The sequence below is a fragment of the Tenrec ecaudatus genome, chromosome 17 (genome assembly GCF_050624435.1).
Source record: "Tenrec ecaudatus isolate mTenEca1 chromosome 17, mTenEca1.hap1, whole genome shotgun sequence".
NCBI lineage: Eukaryota > Metazoa > Chordata > Mammalia > Afrosoricida > Tenrecidae > Tenrec > Tenrec ecaudatus.
Window position 1 is genome coordinate 61,834,168 of NC_134546.1, and position 16,981 is coordinate 61,851,148.

At 53.0% G+C, this 16,981-nt stretch overlaps 1 protein-coding gene and 1 pseudogene across 1 annotated transcript; both read left to right on the forward strand.

The window, feature by feature from the left end:
* The first annotated feature begins 570 nt into the window (after positions 1-570).
* On the forward strand, positions 571-13,452 carry CALML4 (calmodulin like 4). The gene is made up of 5 exons (XM_075535376.1): positions 571-2,589; positions 2,688-2,718; positions 8,775-8,915; positions 10,068-10,256; positions 13,173-13,452. Exons 1-5 carry the CDS (start codon positions 2,587-2,589, stop codon positions 13,268-13,270), a joined length of 462 nt encoding a protein of 153 aa, XP_075391491.1. The 5' UTR covers positions 571-2,586; the 3' UTR covers positions 13,271-13,452.
* Positions 13,453-15,567: 2,115 nt separating this feature from the next.
* On the forward strand, positions 15,568-15,882 carry LOC142430740 (cytochrome c oxidase assembly factor 6 homolog pseudogene; annotated as a pseudogene).
* Positions 15,883-16,981: the final 1,099 nt, after the last annotated feature.

The window sequence follows — 16,981 nt, forward strand, 5'->3', positions numbered from 1 at the left end:
CATCTCCTTGGGAGTCAGAGCTGCACCTTCTTGGGCAGATTCCCCCCTTTCCTGCAAGATGGTGCCACAAGCCTTACATGTGGGGGTACCATGTGACAGGTGCCTGGCACGGGGAGGCTTGTTCCCTCCCAGCTTAGTCCCAGGAGAGGGAAGCGGGTCCCTGAGACAGGCTCAGGGGTGAGACCCAGGCCCAGTTCCACCCCAGCACTCCATCTGCTGCACTGGGGTGCAAGGCACTCAGTATCCCCGTCTTCAAGGGCAGCCATAACAAGGGGTGGCTTCAAAGAGCACGTGCTTTCCTTTTGCAGAGCTCGGGGCTAGAAGGACACACCAGGGCCTGGGCCTCGCGGGTGCCTCCTGGGCCTTCCAGAGAGGAAATGCACGGGCCTTGCCTAGCTCTGGGGAGCCAGCGAGGAGCAGGGGTGTTCCTTGGCTGCCTCGCTGGGCACATACCTCCCCTCTGGTGGCAGCTGTCTCTGAATCTGTTCCCCTCATAGGGCATTAGGATTCGGACCCACCCTCCTGCTGTGCCTTGGTGGTTACGTGCTTGGCTATGTCCCGGATGGTCAGCAGCTGGAACCCACATCTGCTTTGCGGGAGGATGTGGCGGCCGGCTTCTGCACGGATGCACAGTCAGTTCTCTGCCCGAGAGGGCTCCACTGAAGCAGGGTTAGTTTGCATCTCTCTCTCTCTCTCTCTCTCTCTCTCTCTCTCTCTCTCTCTCTCTCTCTCTCTCTCTCTCTCTCTCTCTCTCTCTCTCTCTCTCTCTCTCTCTCTCTCTCTCTCTCTCTCTCTCTCACTTCCGTAGTTTAAACTGCTCACAGCTGCAAAGAAAAGTCCCCCAAACCAGGCAGCTGGGTAGGACTTTCCCATTCTTTCTTTGTTTTTGTTTTTAATTTTAAATTAGTTGGGGCTTTACATTTTCCATCATCAACTTTGTATACAAGGGTTTAAACTACTAATCTAGCCCCTCAGTAGTTTTCTCTTTCCTGTTTGTTGACTCCCCGCCTCCCTCTGCGGACTGCGGGAGAAAGACAGGCTTTCTGCTGTAGTAACCAGTTGGTCGGGAAACCCACAGGGCAGTCCTCCCGTGGCCGACAGGGCCGCGCTGAGTCGGCATCCACGCCATGGCCATGAGTTTGTCTGCTTTCTTCGTGTGTTCCTGTGGACCACTCTCCCCTTGCCCCCACGTGAGTGAACACTGGTCGTCAGTCTAGCCCTGTTCTTTATCTCACCACCCCCGCCCCACGACCCACTGGCAGTCTCCGAAGCCTGCCCCCTTTGGTCTGGATGTCTTTATCTTGGTTTTTAGTATTTTTCTCCTCTTATAACCTTGATCTCCTGCAATAGTTGTCCTGTGATTAGCTGATTTCACTCAAGCACGATGTTCTCCAAGTCTAGCCGGGTCATGAGACGCTCCATTGTTCTGTAGCGATGCCTAATATTCCATTAGGAGCCTGGTGGCGTGGTGCTTACATGTTGGGCCGCGGCCAGAAAAGCCAGCAGTTCAAAGCCACCGCCTGCGCCTCAGGAGAAAGGGCTTTCTGCCCCTGGAAAGAGTTACTATCAGAAACTCACCGCGTGCCGTTCCACCCTGTCCTGTAGGATCGACTCGCAGGCAGTGCGTTTGGCTTTTCGGTTGGCAGTGTGGCACTGTGCGAATGTATCCGGCTTTCTGTATCCACGCCCCTCTGGCGGGCACCTGGGGTGCTGCCCTCTCCTTGCTGTGCTGAGCAGTGCAGTGACGGACAGGGGCGGCGTGTGTCTGCGCCTGCTGTGACTGTGACGTCTAGGACATACACACAGCCGAGGAGGGGCTGCTGCATCATAGGGACCTTCGGTCCCAGGTGTTTGAGTGAGCACCATAGAAGTTCTCACCACGGCGGTACGTATTGACAGCACCCCCAGCAGTGGATGAGGGTCCCAGCCTCCCCAGCATTTGCTGTTTTCTGTTTATTGAACGTGGCTGCGTCATGGGGGCTCAGCCTGGTTTTGATCTGCACCTCTTACGTGGCTCGTGGATCGTCAGCATGTCTTCATAGATCTGTGGGCCATTTGGATGTCAACCCCGCCCACGTTTTAATCGGGGTTTCTGTCTGTTTCTTATTGGGGGGCTGCAGGCTTCTGTCGATTTTAGAGCGTTTCCCCTTGTCTCGTGTGCCCCATTCCATGAGTGCTCTTCTTTCTCTTTTGATGCACATAAGCGTCTTGATTTTAGGGGGTCCCGGCCATCTATGTTGTCACCTACGCTCCACAGAGCTTCTGGGAGGGGGACGCACTTGGTCCAGGAAGGAAGCATTTGCCGTCCTGCTGCAGAGTGTCAGCTGGCCTGGGCGGGCGGGGGCTCCCCAGTCGCGTGGCCCCACTTGCTCAACACAAGGCTGTCTCCTCGCCTGCCAAGCCCTGACTGTGGCACCGGAAGCTGGAATCTGACCCAGTGGCTGGGCCCGGTCGCCATGGCAGCACGGCTTTATTACTGAGGCCTCCACCCGGCCAGCTTGGCGGACTTTCGACTTGAAGCAAGGAAGAAAGGCAGCCCTGGTCTGAGAGCAGGCGCCCACAGGTGGCACAAGGTGACCAGGCGGAATGGTGAGTGCGGGTCTGTGCCGCCCTGGCCGGCTGACCATGCTGGGGAGGGGACTACGGATGTCCGTCACTCCCTGACCCATGTCTTCTCTCTGCTGCAGGCCAAGTTTCTTTCCCAGGACCAGATTAATGGTAGGTTATGTTTGCTCTTTAATTAGCTATTCCCAGCAAATATGGGTCTCATTAGGCAATTTGTCCTGTTCAGTTTTTATCGGTGGAAGGAAGAAAGGAAGGAAGGCAGGCAGCTGGTGGTGGCTGGGCCCACCCAGGGACCAGGGGTGGCTGCGCCAGCGGCGGGTGGGGCAGGGGTGGGGGGCAGGGAGACCTGTGCCGTCCGTGTCTACTTGTCGGTATGATTTCAGCAGTGGGGATGGGGATGGGGAGGACTTTCCTCCAGAACCCAGAGGGGAGTTTTGAAGGATGGAGTCAGCGGGTGGAGGGTCTGTGAACTGGCCATGGCCCGGGCCTAACAGCTGAAATAAGAAAAGAGCCCAGGTCAGCCTCCCCAGATAGGATGTGTCCTCTCTCTGGGCCTCAGTCTCCTCCTCTGTAAAATGGGGGCAAGACACAGTGGTCCCTGAGCTCCTGCTCTGAAAGCAGCCCCGCCTTGGGGTGAGCACGTCATAGACTGACCTGCCGGCCCTCAACCAGGTTTCAGTTTGCCTCGGTGAGTAATTCTGCCTCCACCAGACTAAGCGAAAGAGTTGGGTTACAGAGACCTGAGCCAGCTGCTTAGCTGAAGTGCCAGAGGCTCCCTCCTTCAGGGGAGACCGAGCCTGTGCCTGGGCCTAAGCCTGAGCCTGGGCCTGGACCACAGGAGGGGCTGCTGGCTGTGTCCCAGGAAGCAGTGCTCTCAGTGGGTAACCTTTGGGTCTAAGCTGAGATGTCACCCTCTCACTGAAGCCGTCACCAGCCACTAGAGATGGATCACAACCAGCTCAGGCCTGTGGTGTCCTCGAGGCCCAGGGCAGGGCCACCCCTGGAAGTGGGTTTAGGGTGACCTGGGAGGGAGTCAACAGCCTGGAGTTCCAGAACTTGCTCTTGAAGCCAGCCGAGGCAGGGCTGTGGGGGATTTCACTCTCCTGAGACTCCGGGAACTCCTCACCCCAGGATGGTCAAAGCCAGAAAGGGGACGGGAAGATGGCACCTGGCTCATCATCCCCTCTGAGCCCAACCTCATCCTGAGGCTCCCTGACCCGGGCAGATGGTGGGGCGGGTCTCTGTACCGCAGCAGCTGAGCACTGAGAGGGAGGGGGCTTGTCGAGGCCTGACCCTGCACCCAGCCCAGGCAGGTGTCACCATGGGTGTAGGCAATGACTAGAAAATTTTCAGGGATTTTGTGAGTCGGTTGTTAAACCTAGCCATTGTTAAATAACGTAGAATCAAACAATATTCCAATCCCTGCATCTATCACGAAGCTAAAAAGCCCATGTCTATTGTGATGTGTGGTGGTGGCGAAGCTTGGGAAAGCGGGTTCTCTTGATGGATATCATTTGTCCAGGTGAGAGATGGTTTGGCAGGAGCTCACCTGCTGGACTTAACAACAACAGGCTTCCTGAGAGAAGCCATTGGCACCAGCCCCATCTGCCAAAGCCAGGCCTGCTAGACCCCATCTCTAAGTTGCCTGAGAGGTCAGCAAAGCTCATTTGTGACCAGGTTACTATATGGAATGTATCATAAGAGATTTTATGCATCTTCTACGTAAATGCTGTGTAGCCTTAAAATAAAAGCTCCTGGCAACCTGCCCACGTGTCAGCCAGAGTGGAGCCTGCTGCACAGGTTTTAGGTGGTTTTTTCTCATGGAGATCACCCGGGCTTTCTTCTGTGGTGCCTCCGAGTAGACTTCAGTCTCCTGGGCTTTGGTCAGCACTCAAGCACCTTGGCCATTGGTACCACCCAGGACTTTGTCACTTATATTGATAATATTGTAAATGTCTCTATATTTAGACTAGAAGGTTTCAGAAAGCCTGGGGGAGGATGGAATGAAAAGATAATGGGGCTTTCCCAAGAACCTTTTGAAGCCCTCTGGGGAGTGCATTAGAAAGTGAATCAGGACCGCACCTGACTGGCCCAGCCAGGGGGCACATTAACCCTTAGGGACTCTCCTGGGACTTGGTACTAGGCTCATGAACCGACCTCCTAAGCGTTTCTCTCTAGACAGTGCCCATGCCCCTTCCTTCTTCTGTTGTCCCACCTGCAGCCGGGACGTATCAATCTGCCTGTCACCTCCGTGGCGGTTTCCCTTGTACGACGCACTATGTACATGGGATGCCCCATCTAAGCGGCTGTGGTTCTGTGAATCCTTGGGCAGCCCGTGGGCTCGTGTGGCTGGTCTCCCTCACCCCGATGAACCGTCTTTGTCTTTATCTTTAGACTTAATAACCGTGTCTCCCTACATCATATTTGGGTTTGGGGTTTCTTTTCTCCCCCAGAACACCAGGTGGACTTCCGCTGCCTCTTTGGGAAAGCACTGAGATTGGGTTAAGGTCACCTGTCGTAGGGCTGGGGTGGATGCAGGGTGGCTGCGTGGGACAGGAGAATCTCTCCAGAGGACTTCCCAAGGCGGTGACCTCACCAGAGCGGAGGACCAGCTTCAAAGCACCAACCGTTAGTGGTTGAGGGAGGGCTGCAGCGGGTTTGCCACCAGGGCGCCTCTGCCAATGGGACCGCCAGCCAATTCTGAAGACAGACCCCACCTGACTTCTCCAATCAGCGTCTGCCTGTGGTCTCAGGGGTCTTCCCTAAGCTCCAGAGCTGCAGAGCCTTAGAGGCAGAGAGGGGACACAGTCCCCACTGCCAGACCCTCTATGCTGTGAAGCTACACAGCTAGAGAGGCTGCTTCATCTCCACACAGAGCTAGGAAAACGGTGGTCCCACAAGGAAGCAGCAAGCCAAATTACAGTCAGACCCTGGGAGGACTTTTTAGTTTCTCTTTTCCATAGTTTTAATGGCATATAATTCATATATCATATAATCCAATATTTCAGTCATGTAAGAAGAGTCAAACACTCACCACCACAATCAATTTTAGAACAGTTTTTCTTTTCTTGAACTCATTTGTTATTGGCTCCTCATTTCTCCCTGATCTCCTCCGTCATACCCCCCCCCCCCAGGGATCATTAATCCAGTTACTGTCTCTAGATTTTACCTATCCCGGATTTCAGATACAGAAAAGCATACCAAAGAGCAAGCAAACAAAACTTAAAAGAATGCCAAAGTAAAACAGAGAAAACCCTCAATCAAAAGGAAAGTAGAAGAAAAAAACAAAACAAAAACCAGGACAAATTTAAAATGGGTCAGAAGGGAGATCAGATGGTCAGGTGTTACATTTTAAACTAACGGCATGTCCGTAACCCACTGCCCGCCCTCCCACTGCGCTCTGCTAGGGCTATTCACAGCCCTGGGCCACGGGGAGAGGGGGTTCCCCAGAGGCCTAGCTTCCCCTGCACTTGGCCTAGGTTACCAGTTGGGCTGCAATCGGCAAGGTCAGCAGTTCAAAATCACCAGCCAATCTTAGGGAGAAAGACACGGCTGTCTACTCCACTAAAGAGTTACAGTCTCTGATGTGAGGTACAATTTTCCATGATATGATTGAATGATTGAAGTTTTGAATTATATGATATGTAAATTACTTGTGAATAAAACTGCTGAAAACCCCCCAAAAAAGAGTTATCGTCTCGGAAACTCACGAGGGCTGTTTTACCCTGTTCTACGGGATCACTGAGTCTGCATCGACTCAATGGCAGTGAGTCTTGTTTTAACTGAAACAACTTTAAAATAAGCTATTACATTTTAACCTAACTCCATCGTCATCGTCAACTTTATGGTGCTCTCTGTCCATTAACAAGACTCTTCTCATCCCTCGACTGTGGTCAGAGGCGAGTCACCCGAGGTTTAAGCCCACCACGGTGGACCCTACAAATGGACTTTGGACTTCCGCTGTCGTCCGTAGCCTGTGCAAACCAGGTGTCCACAACTTAAGCTTTGCTCCCATTCCCTCCTTTGGCTTGGGGCTCTATTTACAAGCTGCTGGGCTTCCTCCACGGGGACTTAGTTCGCCTTCCGCAGATGGCTGCTTGTTCGAAGACACCAGAGCTCTTCTCTGAGAGGCGGGGACCATCTGCTCTCTTTGCCACACTCTCTCCCTGCGGGTGAGCATCACGCCGGGCCATGTCATGGAACTGGTTGTTCTTGGACTCTTTGTAAACTTCTGATTGTGCATTGAGTGCAAGTCTACAGAGTACAAGCAGTTTCCATTCGCTAATGCAAACACATTTTGTTTCAGGTCACTGAGAACAATCCCCACGATGTCCCCTCACCCGGTGTCCCCTGCTTGCATCCTTCCTCCCCTCCTCACCTTTCTCAACCGTGTCCTTGGATGGATGCCAGCCTTTTGATCTCCAGTGGTTGATTATCCTAAAACACTCATACGTCCCTGGTCATAAGTTCTCGTCCCCCCCGACAGGACTATTGTCTGGCTGAAGAGTGAGCCATGTCTGAAGGGTAGCCCTCCATGCCTCAGGGATGCCACCAGCCCCCGTCTGACCAGAAACCTTGCTCTTCTGTGATCATTTTCAGTTTTGTTCCACATTTTCTTGGAACCTTCCAAAGTGATCGCTTTCACAGCAGTTGGTAGTGGTAGCCGGGCACCCTCTAGGTCTTCTGGGCTCAGGGTTCTGAGAACTTATGTCTGCACGGCCCACCCACTTAATCATTTCCAAGCATCTTCGATTTCTGTCACTCTCCGTTGCTCCAGACGGGCTGACCAATGGTTGCCTCGTAGTTGGCTGCTCACAGGCTTTTACTGCAGTCACTTCTCCCCAAAGCAGGGTGCAAACCAGTGCCTTTGGGGCTGTTAGGCCAATTGACCTTGGGAGCCAGGGTCCTTGGACACCAGAGGCCCGGTGACTCAGTCCCTCGAGGCCACTTGGTCTATCGCAGACGTTCTCTGGATTTTGCCCTGAGTGCTGGCCCGTAGCTGGAGCACTCCGTGACCTGCAGGCCCAGGTGGGGCATGGACCCCCGCAGTGTGGACAGTTAAAATACCAACCAGCCTGCGGATCTGTAGAGTGAGGGCAGCCTCTGGGGGCCACAGCTTGCCCTGGACTACTCTGAAAGATTGGCAGTGGGACCAGTACCCTCAACGTTAGCACCACTGAAGAAGGGCCCGGCCATCTTGGTTGGCCTTCTAATCGGTGCCACACAGGTTCCCTGGGCTGCCCCTTTTTTCCGGGCAGACTGCAGGCTGTCAGGGCTTGCTTCTGAAGAAACACGGAGTGGGTTCAGCCTGCCAACCTCTCAGTCAGCCACTGCCACTGGAGTGCTTAACTGCTGCACCACCAGCCACCAGGATTTCTTTCCCTCAATTTTAAAGCCATGAAAACCCTATAGCACAGTTCTCTGCTGTGCCACGTGGGGCTGCCTGGTGTGGGCTGGAATAGACTCCCAGCAACAAAGTGTGTGTGAGTGTATGAGTGAGTGCGTGTGTGTATGAATGTGTGTGTGAGTGCGTGTGTGCATGAATGTGTGCGTGTGTGTGAGTATGAGTGAGTGCGTGTGTGTGAGTGCGTGTGTGTATGAGTGAGTGCGCACGCGCGTGTGTGTGTGTGTGTGTGTGTGTGTGTGTGTGTGTGTGTGTGTGTGTGTTGAAAGACAGCCACTGTCTGCCAGGCCTTCCCGGAAGGGATTCCTGGGCCTCACAGCATCGCAGACAGCAGTCCCCCAGGTAGACTGAGGTTGGTCTGGCCCAACAGGGTGAGAGCTTTGACTGTGGTTTCAGTCAGCTATGAACGAGGAGAGGGAGAGGGGGAGGGAGGAATAGAAGGGGAGAGGGACAGAGAGCAGGAGGGGGAGGGAACAGAGCTGCAGCAGGGAGCAGATGGAAGGAAATTTAAAGGGAGGAGTGGGTAGAAGTTCACATAAAATACAGGCATTGGGTTGAATTCGAATGTCAGATAAACAGCAAATGCTTGTTTAGTACTGAATATGTGCCGTATAATATTTGGGCCACGCTGAGATGTTATTCGTCATGTGTCCAAAATTAAATTTAGCCTGACAGGCCTGTGTTCTTGTTTGCTGAGGAGGGGAAGGAAGAGGATGAGGGGTGAGTGGGTGGGGAGGAAGCAGAGGGGCTGGGAGCTGGGGGTGTGGAAGAAGGAGTCCTAACTGTCCCCTGGGGCTGTGAACAGAGTACAAGGAATGCTTCTCCCTGTATGACCAGCAGCAGCGAGGGAAGATCTCAGCCTCGGACCTGATGGTGGTGATGAGGTGCCTGGGGGCCAGCCCGACCCAGGGGGAGGTGCAGCGGCACCTCCACACCCACCACATAGGTAAGTGACCCAGGGAGCCCATGGCCAAGGGCCATGTCCAACCCATGCATTCGTCACAAACCTAAAACAAGACCAATGGGGTGTGGAGCGTGGTCCCCGTTGCGTGTTTGAAGGAAAGCTTCCTCTTCCGGAAGGCTTCCCATGCTCCCAGCTAGACTCCGACACCCAGCGCAGAGGCCCTGCCCTGGCGCCCACCGCACAAGTGAAGAGCAGGGCACAGCGCCATTAAGTCCCTCAACCCAACGGTGGAATCGGGGTGGGAACCAACGGGTGCTTCTGATCGCAAAGCCTGACGTGCTGGAAGGCGTGCAATGCCGCTAAGGAAGAAGGCCTGGAAGAAACCCACTCCAGCCCTCACGTGCTTCCTTCTGGGTGTTCACACCATCAGGGTTGCTTCCTGTGTTTTCCACAGTGGGAGCTTGGTGTCATCGGAAGTGAACATTCTGTTAGAGAGTGAGAGGGGGCACAGATTACACATGGGTCTGCTAAGCACAAGAGCTTCAGGGAGAAAGATGAGGCTCTGCTCCCACAAAGAGCTACCGCCTTGGAAACCCATGGGGACAGTTCTACCCTGTCCTGTGGGGAGGTCTCTATGAGTCAGGATCACCCCCTCCCCCATGGCAGGCAATTTGGGTTTGGGGGGACCCCTTTGCTTTGATGGGTGGGAGTGGCTGGGGAAAAAGCACTTGGCCTGGAGCCCCTAGGCTACTTGTCCATCTGTGGGATGGCTGGTCACCCTCTGCTGGCTTCCTGGAGGCCCCACAGAGGGAGCTGCAGCTGCATGGCTGGGACCCACCCTTGCTGGGCTGCCCAGTGGTTTGGCACCTGAGGTCTCCCATTTCCAAGTGGCTCCTGTGTCCTCCAAACAGGAAGTTACAGTGGGATGGAGGATCTGATTTCTCCAGGCGTGGGCCTCAGCGCCCAGCACTCCCTGGTTGAGGTCTTTAGTGGCATCATCTCCTGCCCCTCCTGGCTGTCTGCAATGGCTGCCCAGGGTGGCATGGTGCTTGGCCTAACGTGGGCATCCCTCCTGTGCTTCAGAGCACACCCTGACCCTCCTGAGTCGGTGATCGGTTGGGCCAGGCTGGGAAAGCTTGGGCCCCAAGAAGGCATTTCTCGCTGCTCACTGCTCTGTGTTTGGGGGTTCGCTAGACAGAAACGGAGAGCTGGATTTCTCGACTTTCCTGACCATTATGCACACACAAATCAAACAAGAAGATCCGAAGAAAGAGGTCCTGCTGGCCATGCTGATGGCTGACAGGGAGAAGAAAGGCTACATCCTGGCCTCCGAGCTGCGCGCCAAGCTCACGAAACTGGGGGAGAAGCTCACCCACAAGGAAGGTACGAGCTGGGGACTCCGCCTCCCAGGAGCTGGGGGGCGAGCTTGGCAGGGCACGGAAGCCAGTCACTGCCACCCGGGCTGTGGAGACCCCCTCCCCCGCAGTTGATTTGTGTCCCTGACAACTGGAGCCCTGGGTGACACCCCCGCCCACCGGGGCCCTGGAAGATGCCTGTATTTAGCTCTTCCTGTGGACCTGCGTCTCACGTGTACCACGAATGCCCCTGTGAACGCAGAGATACCCTCCCCCTCGCCCCATGAAACCCCTAGCCATGGAAGCAACCCTAGTCGTGTCTGAGTAGAACTGCTGAGGGGCTCATGGCCGACTCTTCAGAATTCCATCACAAGGCCCTCTTCTGGGGCACCTCGGGGTGCACTTGAGCCTCCGGCCAGGTGAGCAGCTGGGTGCAGCGCCATTCATGTTACTCGGGCTCAGACCGTCCTTCCAGCGACAAAGGATGCGAAGTGGGTGCCTGTGGCTCGCAGGGCGGGGTTCTGGATGCCCGTCATTAGGACTCCCTGCTGGCACGGCGGGGGAAGTGCTGGCCGGCTAGCTGTAAGGTCCGCAGTTCAAACCCACCTGCTGCTCCTCAGATGGACTGTCATGGAGGCCCCCAGCAGCAGCTCCACGAGCCTCGCTGTGCCTGAGCCCCCAGCACGCTGTCCACTGCGGATGCCCAGAGCTCCCCGGACTCTCCTTCCTCAGGGGCCCGTGCTGCCACAGTGGACAAGCATTGCTCTCCTGTCCCTGCAGGAGTCGGACCCTGGGCCCTGGGTCCCCTGGGAAAGCCCTTTGTGATCTGTACAGGGTGACCCCAAGGCTGTGCTGTTTGTGGGTGCTCATCCAGCCTGAGGGGACACTGCCTGCCTAGTCCTGGGTGCTGCCACCACAGTCGTTGCCCATCACACACACACACACACACACACACACACAAAACAAGGATTCCTTCTGAGTGAGCTTGAGGCCTTTCATTAAAGCCGGGTTTGATTTCACAACAAACCCCAGGAAGGGCTGGCACCCTGGCTCCCTGGGGGGGAAGGGCACTCAGACACGGGTTCTTCGCCTCGCCCATCCTCCTCGTGTGCAATGAGGTAACCACAGCCCTCCAAGAGCTCTCGGAATCAGACTGTTTGGGTTTTCTTTCCTTTTTCTTAAAAAAATCATTTTATTGGGGACTCATACAACTCTTATCACAATCCATCCATCCATCCATTGTGTCAAGCACACTTGTACATCTGTTGCTGTCATCATTCTCAAAACATGTGTTTTCTACTTGAGCCTTTGGTGCAGTCAAAAGACATGGTGGTACAAAACATTTATAAACAGCGCCACCGAAGGCAACTTTATCATCTTTGCCCCCCACCCCCACCCCAACCCCTCAGGAGTGTGCCTGCCTTTGTGGCCTACTCCTGTGAATGGGGCCACAGGAGCATCCTCAGGCCCAGTGTTGAGGAGGCCCCACCTCAGTAGATTAGATCTGCCCAGCTTAATGCTTGTGGTCAATGATCTCTGTTTAAAGCAAAAACCAGGGCCCCCAAACTCCCATTCATCTCTGCTCATTTGTTTAACCATCAAAGAAATATTTCAAAGAAAGTGGTGATGTGTCCCAGCCAAGCTGGGGGACAGGCTTCACTTCCTTTGCCGTGAGGGACAGGAAGGATGACTGGAGGCAGAGCCCTCGGCCCCGGGGAGTAAAGGAAACACTTCAGTTTAAGAAGCATTCTGGGGCAGCGGCTGTAGGCTGCTGGACAGGCCTCCCTTCTGAGGCCAGGGAGCATGCTGCCTGGAGCACCCTGATTCTTCGAAGGGAGTCGGAGGACACACTATTTTACCCTGGTGGCATCAGTGGAGGTCAGCACCTGGCTTTGAGCTGATGCGTCCTCTCCTGGACAGGAGGCCACAGTGGCAGCCCCGGTTCAAGCTGGAGCTGGCACTGGGCAGATCCACGGGGGCAGATTTAACCAGCAGACGGATGGGTAGACGTTGCTCAGGGAGAGAAGATAAATTAGTCTCCTAACAGTTCGATACAGCCATCCCGGCTATGGCTGGGGCAGAATTGAGACTCACAGGGCATTTATTTCCTCACTGCTCCAAACTGGGTGCATCGGGGGCAGCTAGGCCCAGGGCATGCCAGCCCACGCAGGGCAGTGTGTGTGTTTGCAGGGAGTGAGGACACTCCTAAGGGTCGCAGGCAGTGGGCCCAGAGAGGCGGACTGGAGACACGCAGGCCGAAATGGGTCTTCTTACCAACACCAGGGACAAGCTAGTCTCTGATCTTGGAATCCGGAAGCAGAAGTAGCAAGCAAAGGAAGTGATTTTTTTTTTTTTTGTAACGCCCCCAAACAATGTCAGTTTTGTATTCTTGGGACCATCGGCAGAGTTGGCCTGTATGTTGCTCGAGACCCTCCCCCCCCAGCAACACACTATTTTTTTAAGCGGTGAGACATTGCTTGTCTCTCCCCGAGGGTGCCCTGTTGCTGTGGGGGCAGGGGCGGTGGGAATGCTGATCTGGAACTAGAAGAGAAGGCAGCCGGGTCAAGCACAGGCCTGGGGCTGGCTGCCGATGAGCTGTGGAGGGGAGGGTGCTCAGAGGCTGCGCCGGGAAGGGGAATTCCAGGCCAGAGATTTCTGGGACTGGAGACACCGGGGCCCCATATAAATGCCCGGTGACCGAGCCCTAACCAGAGCTTCAGCCCAGCCCAGCCCAGTCCTGGCCCAAAGCATTGAAAGTTCAGCATTGAATAGGGGGGTCTCCAAGGCGATGGAGTAGGCTGTTCCTTTTCTGTTGGACTGGTTTACTTCCCAGTCTACACGAACAGTCCTGTGGGCACTCAGGGGAGTGCCAATCCCCAAAGAACTCCATGTCCTAAAATGTACCACGACAGCCAAACTGAAAAATGTATGTGCTTTATTGCAGTGGACGAACTTTTCAGGGAAGCAAATATTGAACCAAACGGCCAAGTGAAGTATGATGAATTCATCCACAAGATTACCCTTCCAAAGAAGGACTACTGAAGGCGGCTGAGGGCCAGAGCACCTTCCCGGGGCCTGGAGACACGGAAAGATGATGTTCTAAAATTCACTTCAGGGAGACAGCAGACACAGCCGCAAGATGATAACACGCAACTGGAGCAGAGCATCGTTGGCTGGCAATGGAAGGAAATCGTTTCAGCTGTAGTACTGGTGTGTCTTTAATAAATGACTTATATTGATTTGAAGAACTGCCACTAGGCCAGTGCTTTAGTACAAGTGAGCCTGTGGCTTTGAGTTGGTCCTGGCTTTTTGTTGCCCTGCTGTGTGTCTGGGCTCATCATTTCAGGCTTCAAGGTCTCAGGATCCTCAGTGAAGGGGGATTTCTACTTCTTACCTTAGGGAGAAGGCGCCCTGGTGACTCAGTGGTTAAGCATTTGGCTGCTAACAGAATGGTTGGCAGCTTGAACCCACCACCCATTCCACAGTCAGAAGAGGGAGTGTGCTCCCATTGATTTTTAACCAAGGATAGCTCTAATTGGGCAACTCTATGCTGTCCTATGGGGTCACAAATATTTTTTAAAGTATTTGTTTTCCTTGAGAGGACAGACAGATAATTTGAAAATGCCTTTGCAAACTCTACAGCACTGCACAATTCAGACCGCGCATCTCCTGCAACAAACAATATATCCCAAGGCCATGCTCCACCACTTTCCACATCACTGAGGGGGAAAAGCCAATGCTAACGGACAAGTAGCAACAAGCAAAACACATTAGAAACACACACGAATCGCTTAAACCAGTGTTTCCCAAAGTGGGCTGGGTGCCACCCCATGGAGGGCGCTGCAGTGATCCAGGAGGCTGCAAAAGCAGATACCTACACTTGACCCGCGATCATGGGTTACAGCACAAAAGTTTTTAATTGCCAGGGTAGAGCTGAGGAAATTTTCCTGAAAAGAGGGCGGTAGGCCAAGAAGTGTGGGAACCCATGACTAAATCCAAAACTTATGCAACAGTTCTTGTAGCACATGGGCCACTTGCAAAGTCTCATTTCCATCCCGAATACAGTTCTGAATGTTCATTCCTAGACAGCGCAGTGGAGCACAGTCCTGTGGAGGCAGGGATGTCCCATTTTTGCACCAAAGGAAACCGCAAGATGGGGCATGCTGCCTTCAAAGGCCTTCCAGCCTTCTGAGAAGACTGGACAGTCTCGCTACAATTCCGAGCTCTCTCTCCTGGGCTCTGTTAACAGAGAGTCTCAAGGAATTAGTATGGTTGTTTAACTTAAGGGGATCCAACTGAGCAGGGCCTCAACCCACTTGCCCAGGTCTAAGGAAAGGGCCAGGCGGTGTTTCCTGTTGAACATCAATAAGGTGGTTGGGTTGGAAGCCCTGCCTAACAACAGTGACATGGGCTTAGTGGGGGTGTAGTGAACTGGCTGCAGTCCTATTTGAAAGTGCAGCCATGGCAGAGATACAAGAGGTCTGGACAAGTTGTAGGGATGCTGGTCCTTCTGGGAGCCCTCCTAGCTCAACAGTCACGATGTGGCACAGGTTGGTGCTGCCCGACCTCCAAAGGTGGTGGTGCTACATTTGTGCACTTCGAAGTGTTTGCACCACCTTAAAAAGCTCTGGAGCCTCACACCAGCACACTGCATGGCAGAGATTTTCACCTTCCTACGAATCCAAATTCGATTCTCTGGTCTGTAGCTTGGTCTAATGGTGTCAAAGATAAGACAGGCAAAAGAAAAAAAAGATAGGCATGTGCCTTTGGGAAATTATTTTAGACAGGAATCTTGACTAAGGATGGGGTGGCAAAATTGCAGGACGACCGGCACAGGCTCTGTGCAAACATCACACCTTGCTGTGGGGCTCCAGATCCACTGGGTTCTAAGAAAGTTCTTTTTCTTTCCCCAAATCTAATTAATTGCTGACGGGAATGACAGGAGCTGCAGGGAAGGGTTTCGTGGAGGGCAGGCAGTCAAGGTCCCCCCCACGACGAAGCAGTGTTCATCCCAGATCCCATGCTGCAGGCAGACCCAGGTTTTGTGGGGCCTGAGACGTCTACAAAACGGGCTGCAGTCCGAAAGATCAGCAGTTTGAAACTGCCAGCTGCTCCACAGGAGACAGGGCCGTTTACTCCCATGAGATACGGTACGTTTCAGGAACCCACAGGGCAGTTCTACTCTGGCCCGGGTGGACATCGACTTCATGGCAGTGAGTCTGGTTCTTGGTTTGGAGGCTTATATGATTTAGTCATTTTTTTCAATACAAATTTTTAATTTCCTATCTCTGCAGCTAGCTGTAAAAACAAAAACTGAGAGGTCGCCCAGCCAGCCTTTGGGGGAGCTTGATCCCACTGGGAATGGCAGCCCCGTCTATGAAAGAAAGGCAGGCTTGCTGGGGAGCCCGAGATGAGTACTGGAAGTGTTTAGATGAGAGCACGGAGGATGCGTCTCAGTGCGAGAAGTTAAGAAGCTCATTTGAATCGAATTGCCCCCAGCAATGGATAAAATATTTTGATAAAAGAAGAGACTACTTAAAATTCAAAGAAAAATTTGAAGCAGGACAATTCCAGTCTTCAAAAACAACCACAAATTCCTAGACAGTACCTGAACTTTTCACAAAACTTGACTGTACGTACAAAGCTCTATTAACCTTAAGGACAATAGTAATTACAGTGCTATTTGAATTAAGGTAATATCAATACTTGTTCTCTATAAAGGACTCTTAATAACTAAAGTGATCAAATAACAGGATTCATTCAGACTATGAATAACTGAAATAAATGGTGTAAAATGTATTGTGTTTAAAAAGCCTATATTTTAAGAAAAATAAAAACACAATACTTATTTTATTATTGGGAGATGCGCAGTAGGTACATAGATAATAGATAAATGCTTAAAAATAAACAACCCAAAAACAAAAACTGCCTTCTTGGGGTGGGGTTAATTCCAGCTACAAGGCCCAGCTCATATTTACTTTTTGGACCTTCTAGTGCGTCTGGTCAGAGCTGTGGGCACTCTGCTTTTGGGAAACTTTGAATCACTTGTTTCGTCCGCATGCACTCCAAGCAAGTGTAGGTATCTGCTGTCAGCGTTTTATGGTCACTGTTTGGTCGGATGTCCTGGTGCTCTACCAGCGACAATACTGTGGTCGTTATTTGTGAACCTACATAATTAACTTGAGAACGAAGCAGGAACTCCAGGAAAAAGAAAAGAAAGACTCCAGGTTTCTGCTCAGTACTGTAATGTTGCCATTTCATTTGCAAAGCATTTGTTAGTACGTATCATCTAAGAACTAGTGTAACTTAGCACTGTAACCTATTACCCGGATTAAACCTGATAAACATGATCGATTCTGCTAGGAAAGCAAGTCCGTGTGGGGGTGGTGGGGGGGTGAGACAGACACCGATCCATGCCACTGCCTAGACCAGGGGTCCTCAAACTTTTTAAACAGGGGACCAGTTCACTGTCCCTCAGACCTGTTGGAGGGCCGGACCCCGCTACAGTTTAAAAAAAAAACTATGAACAAATTCCTATGCACACTGCACATCTTATTTTTAAGTAAAAAAAACGGGGCAAAAACACCCGGCAGGCCGGATAAATGTCCTGGGCGGGCCGCATGTGGCCCGTGGGCCATAGTTTGAGGACACCTGGCCTAGACCCCTTTTTAAGTCATGGATGTGATAGCAAGGCTTAGTCTGGCTTATACGGCAGAGAACAGGAAGTCCTGGCCTGCAGGAGTAAACAAAGGC

Coding starts and splice junctions, on each gene's coding strand:
- CALML4 (XM_075535376.1), top strand. Junction 8,916..10,067: donor CCTCCACACCCACCACATAG/GTAAGTGACCCA, acceptor GGGGTTCGCTAG/ACAGAAACGGAGAGCTGGAT. Junction 10,257..13,172: donor GAAGCTCACCCACAAGGAAG/GTACGAGCTGGG, acceptor GCTTTATTGCAG/TGGACGAACTTTTCAGGGAA.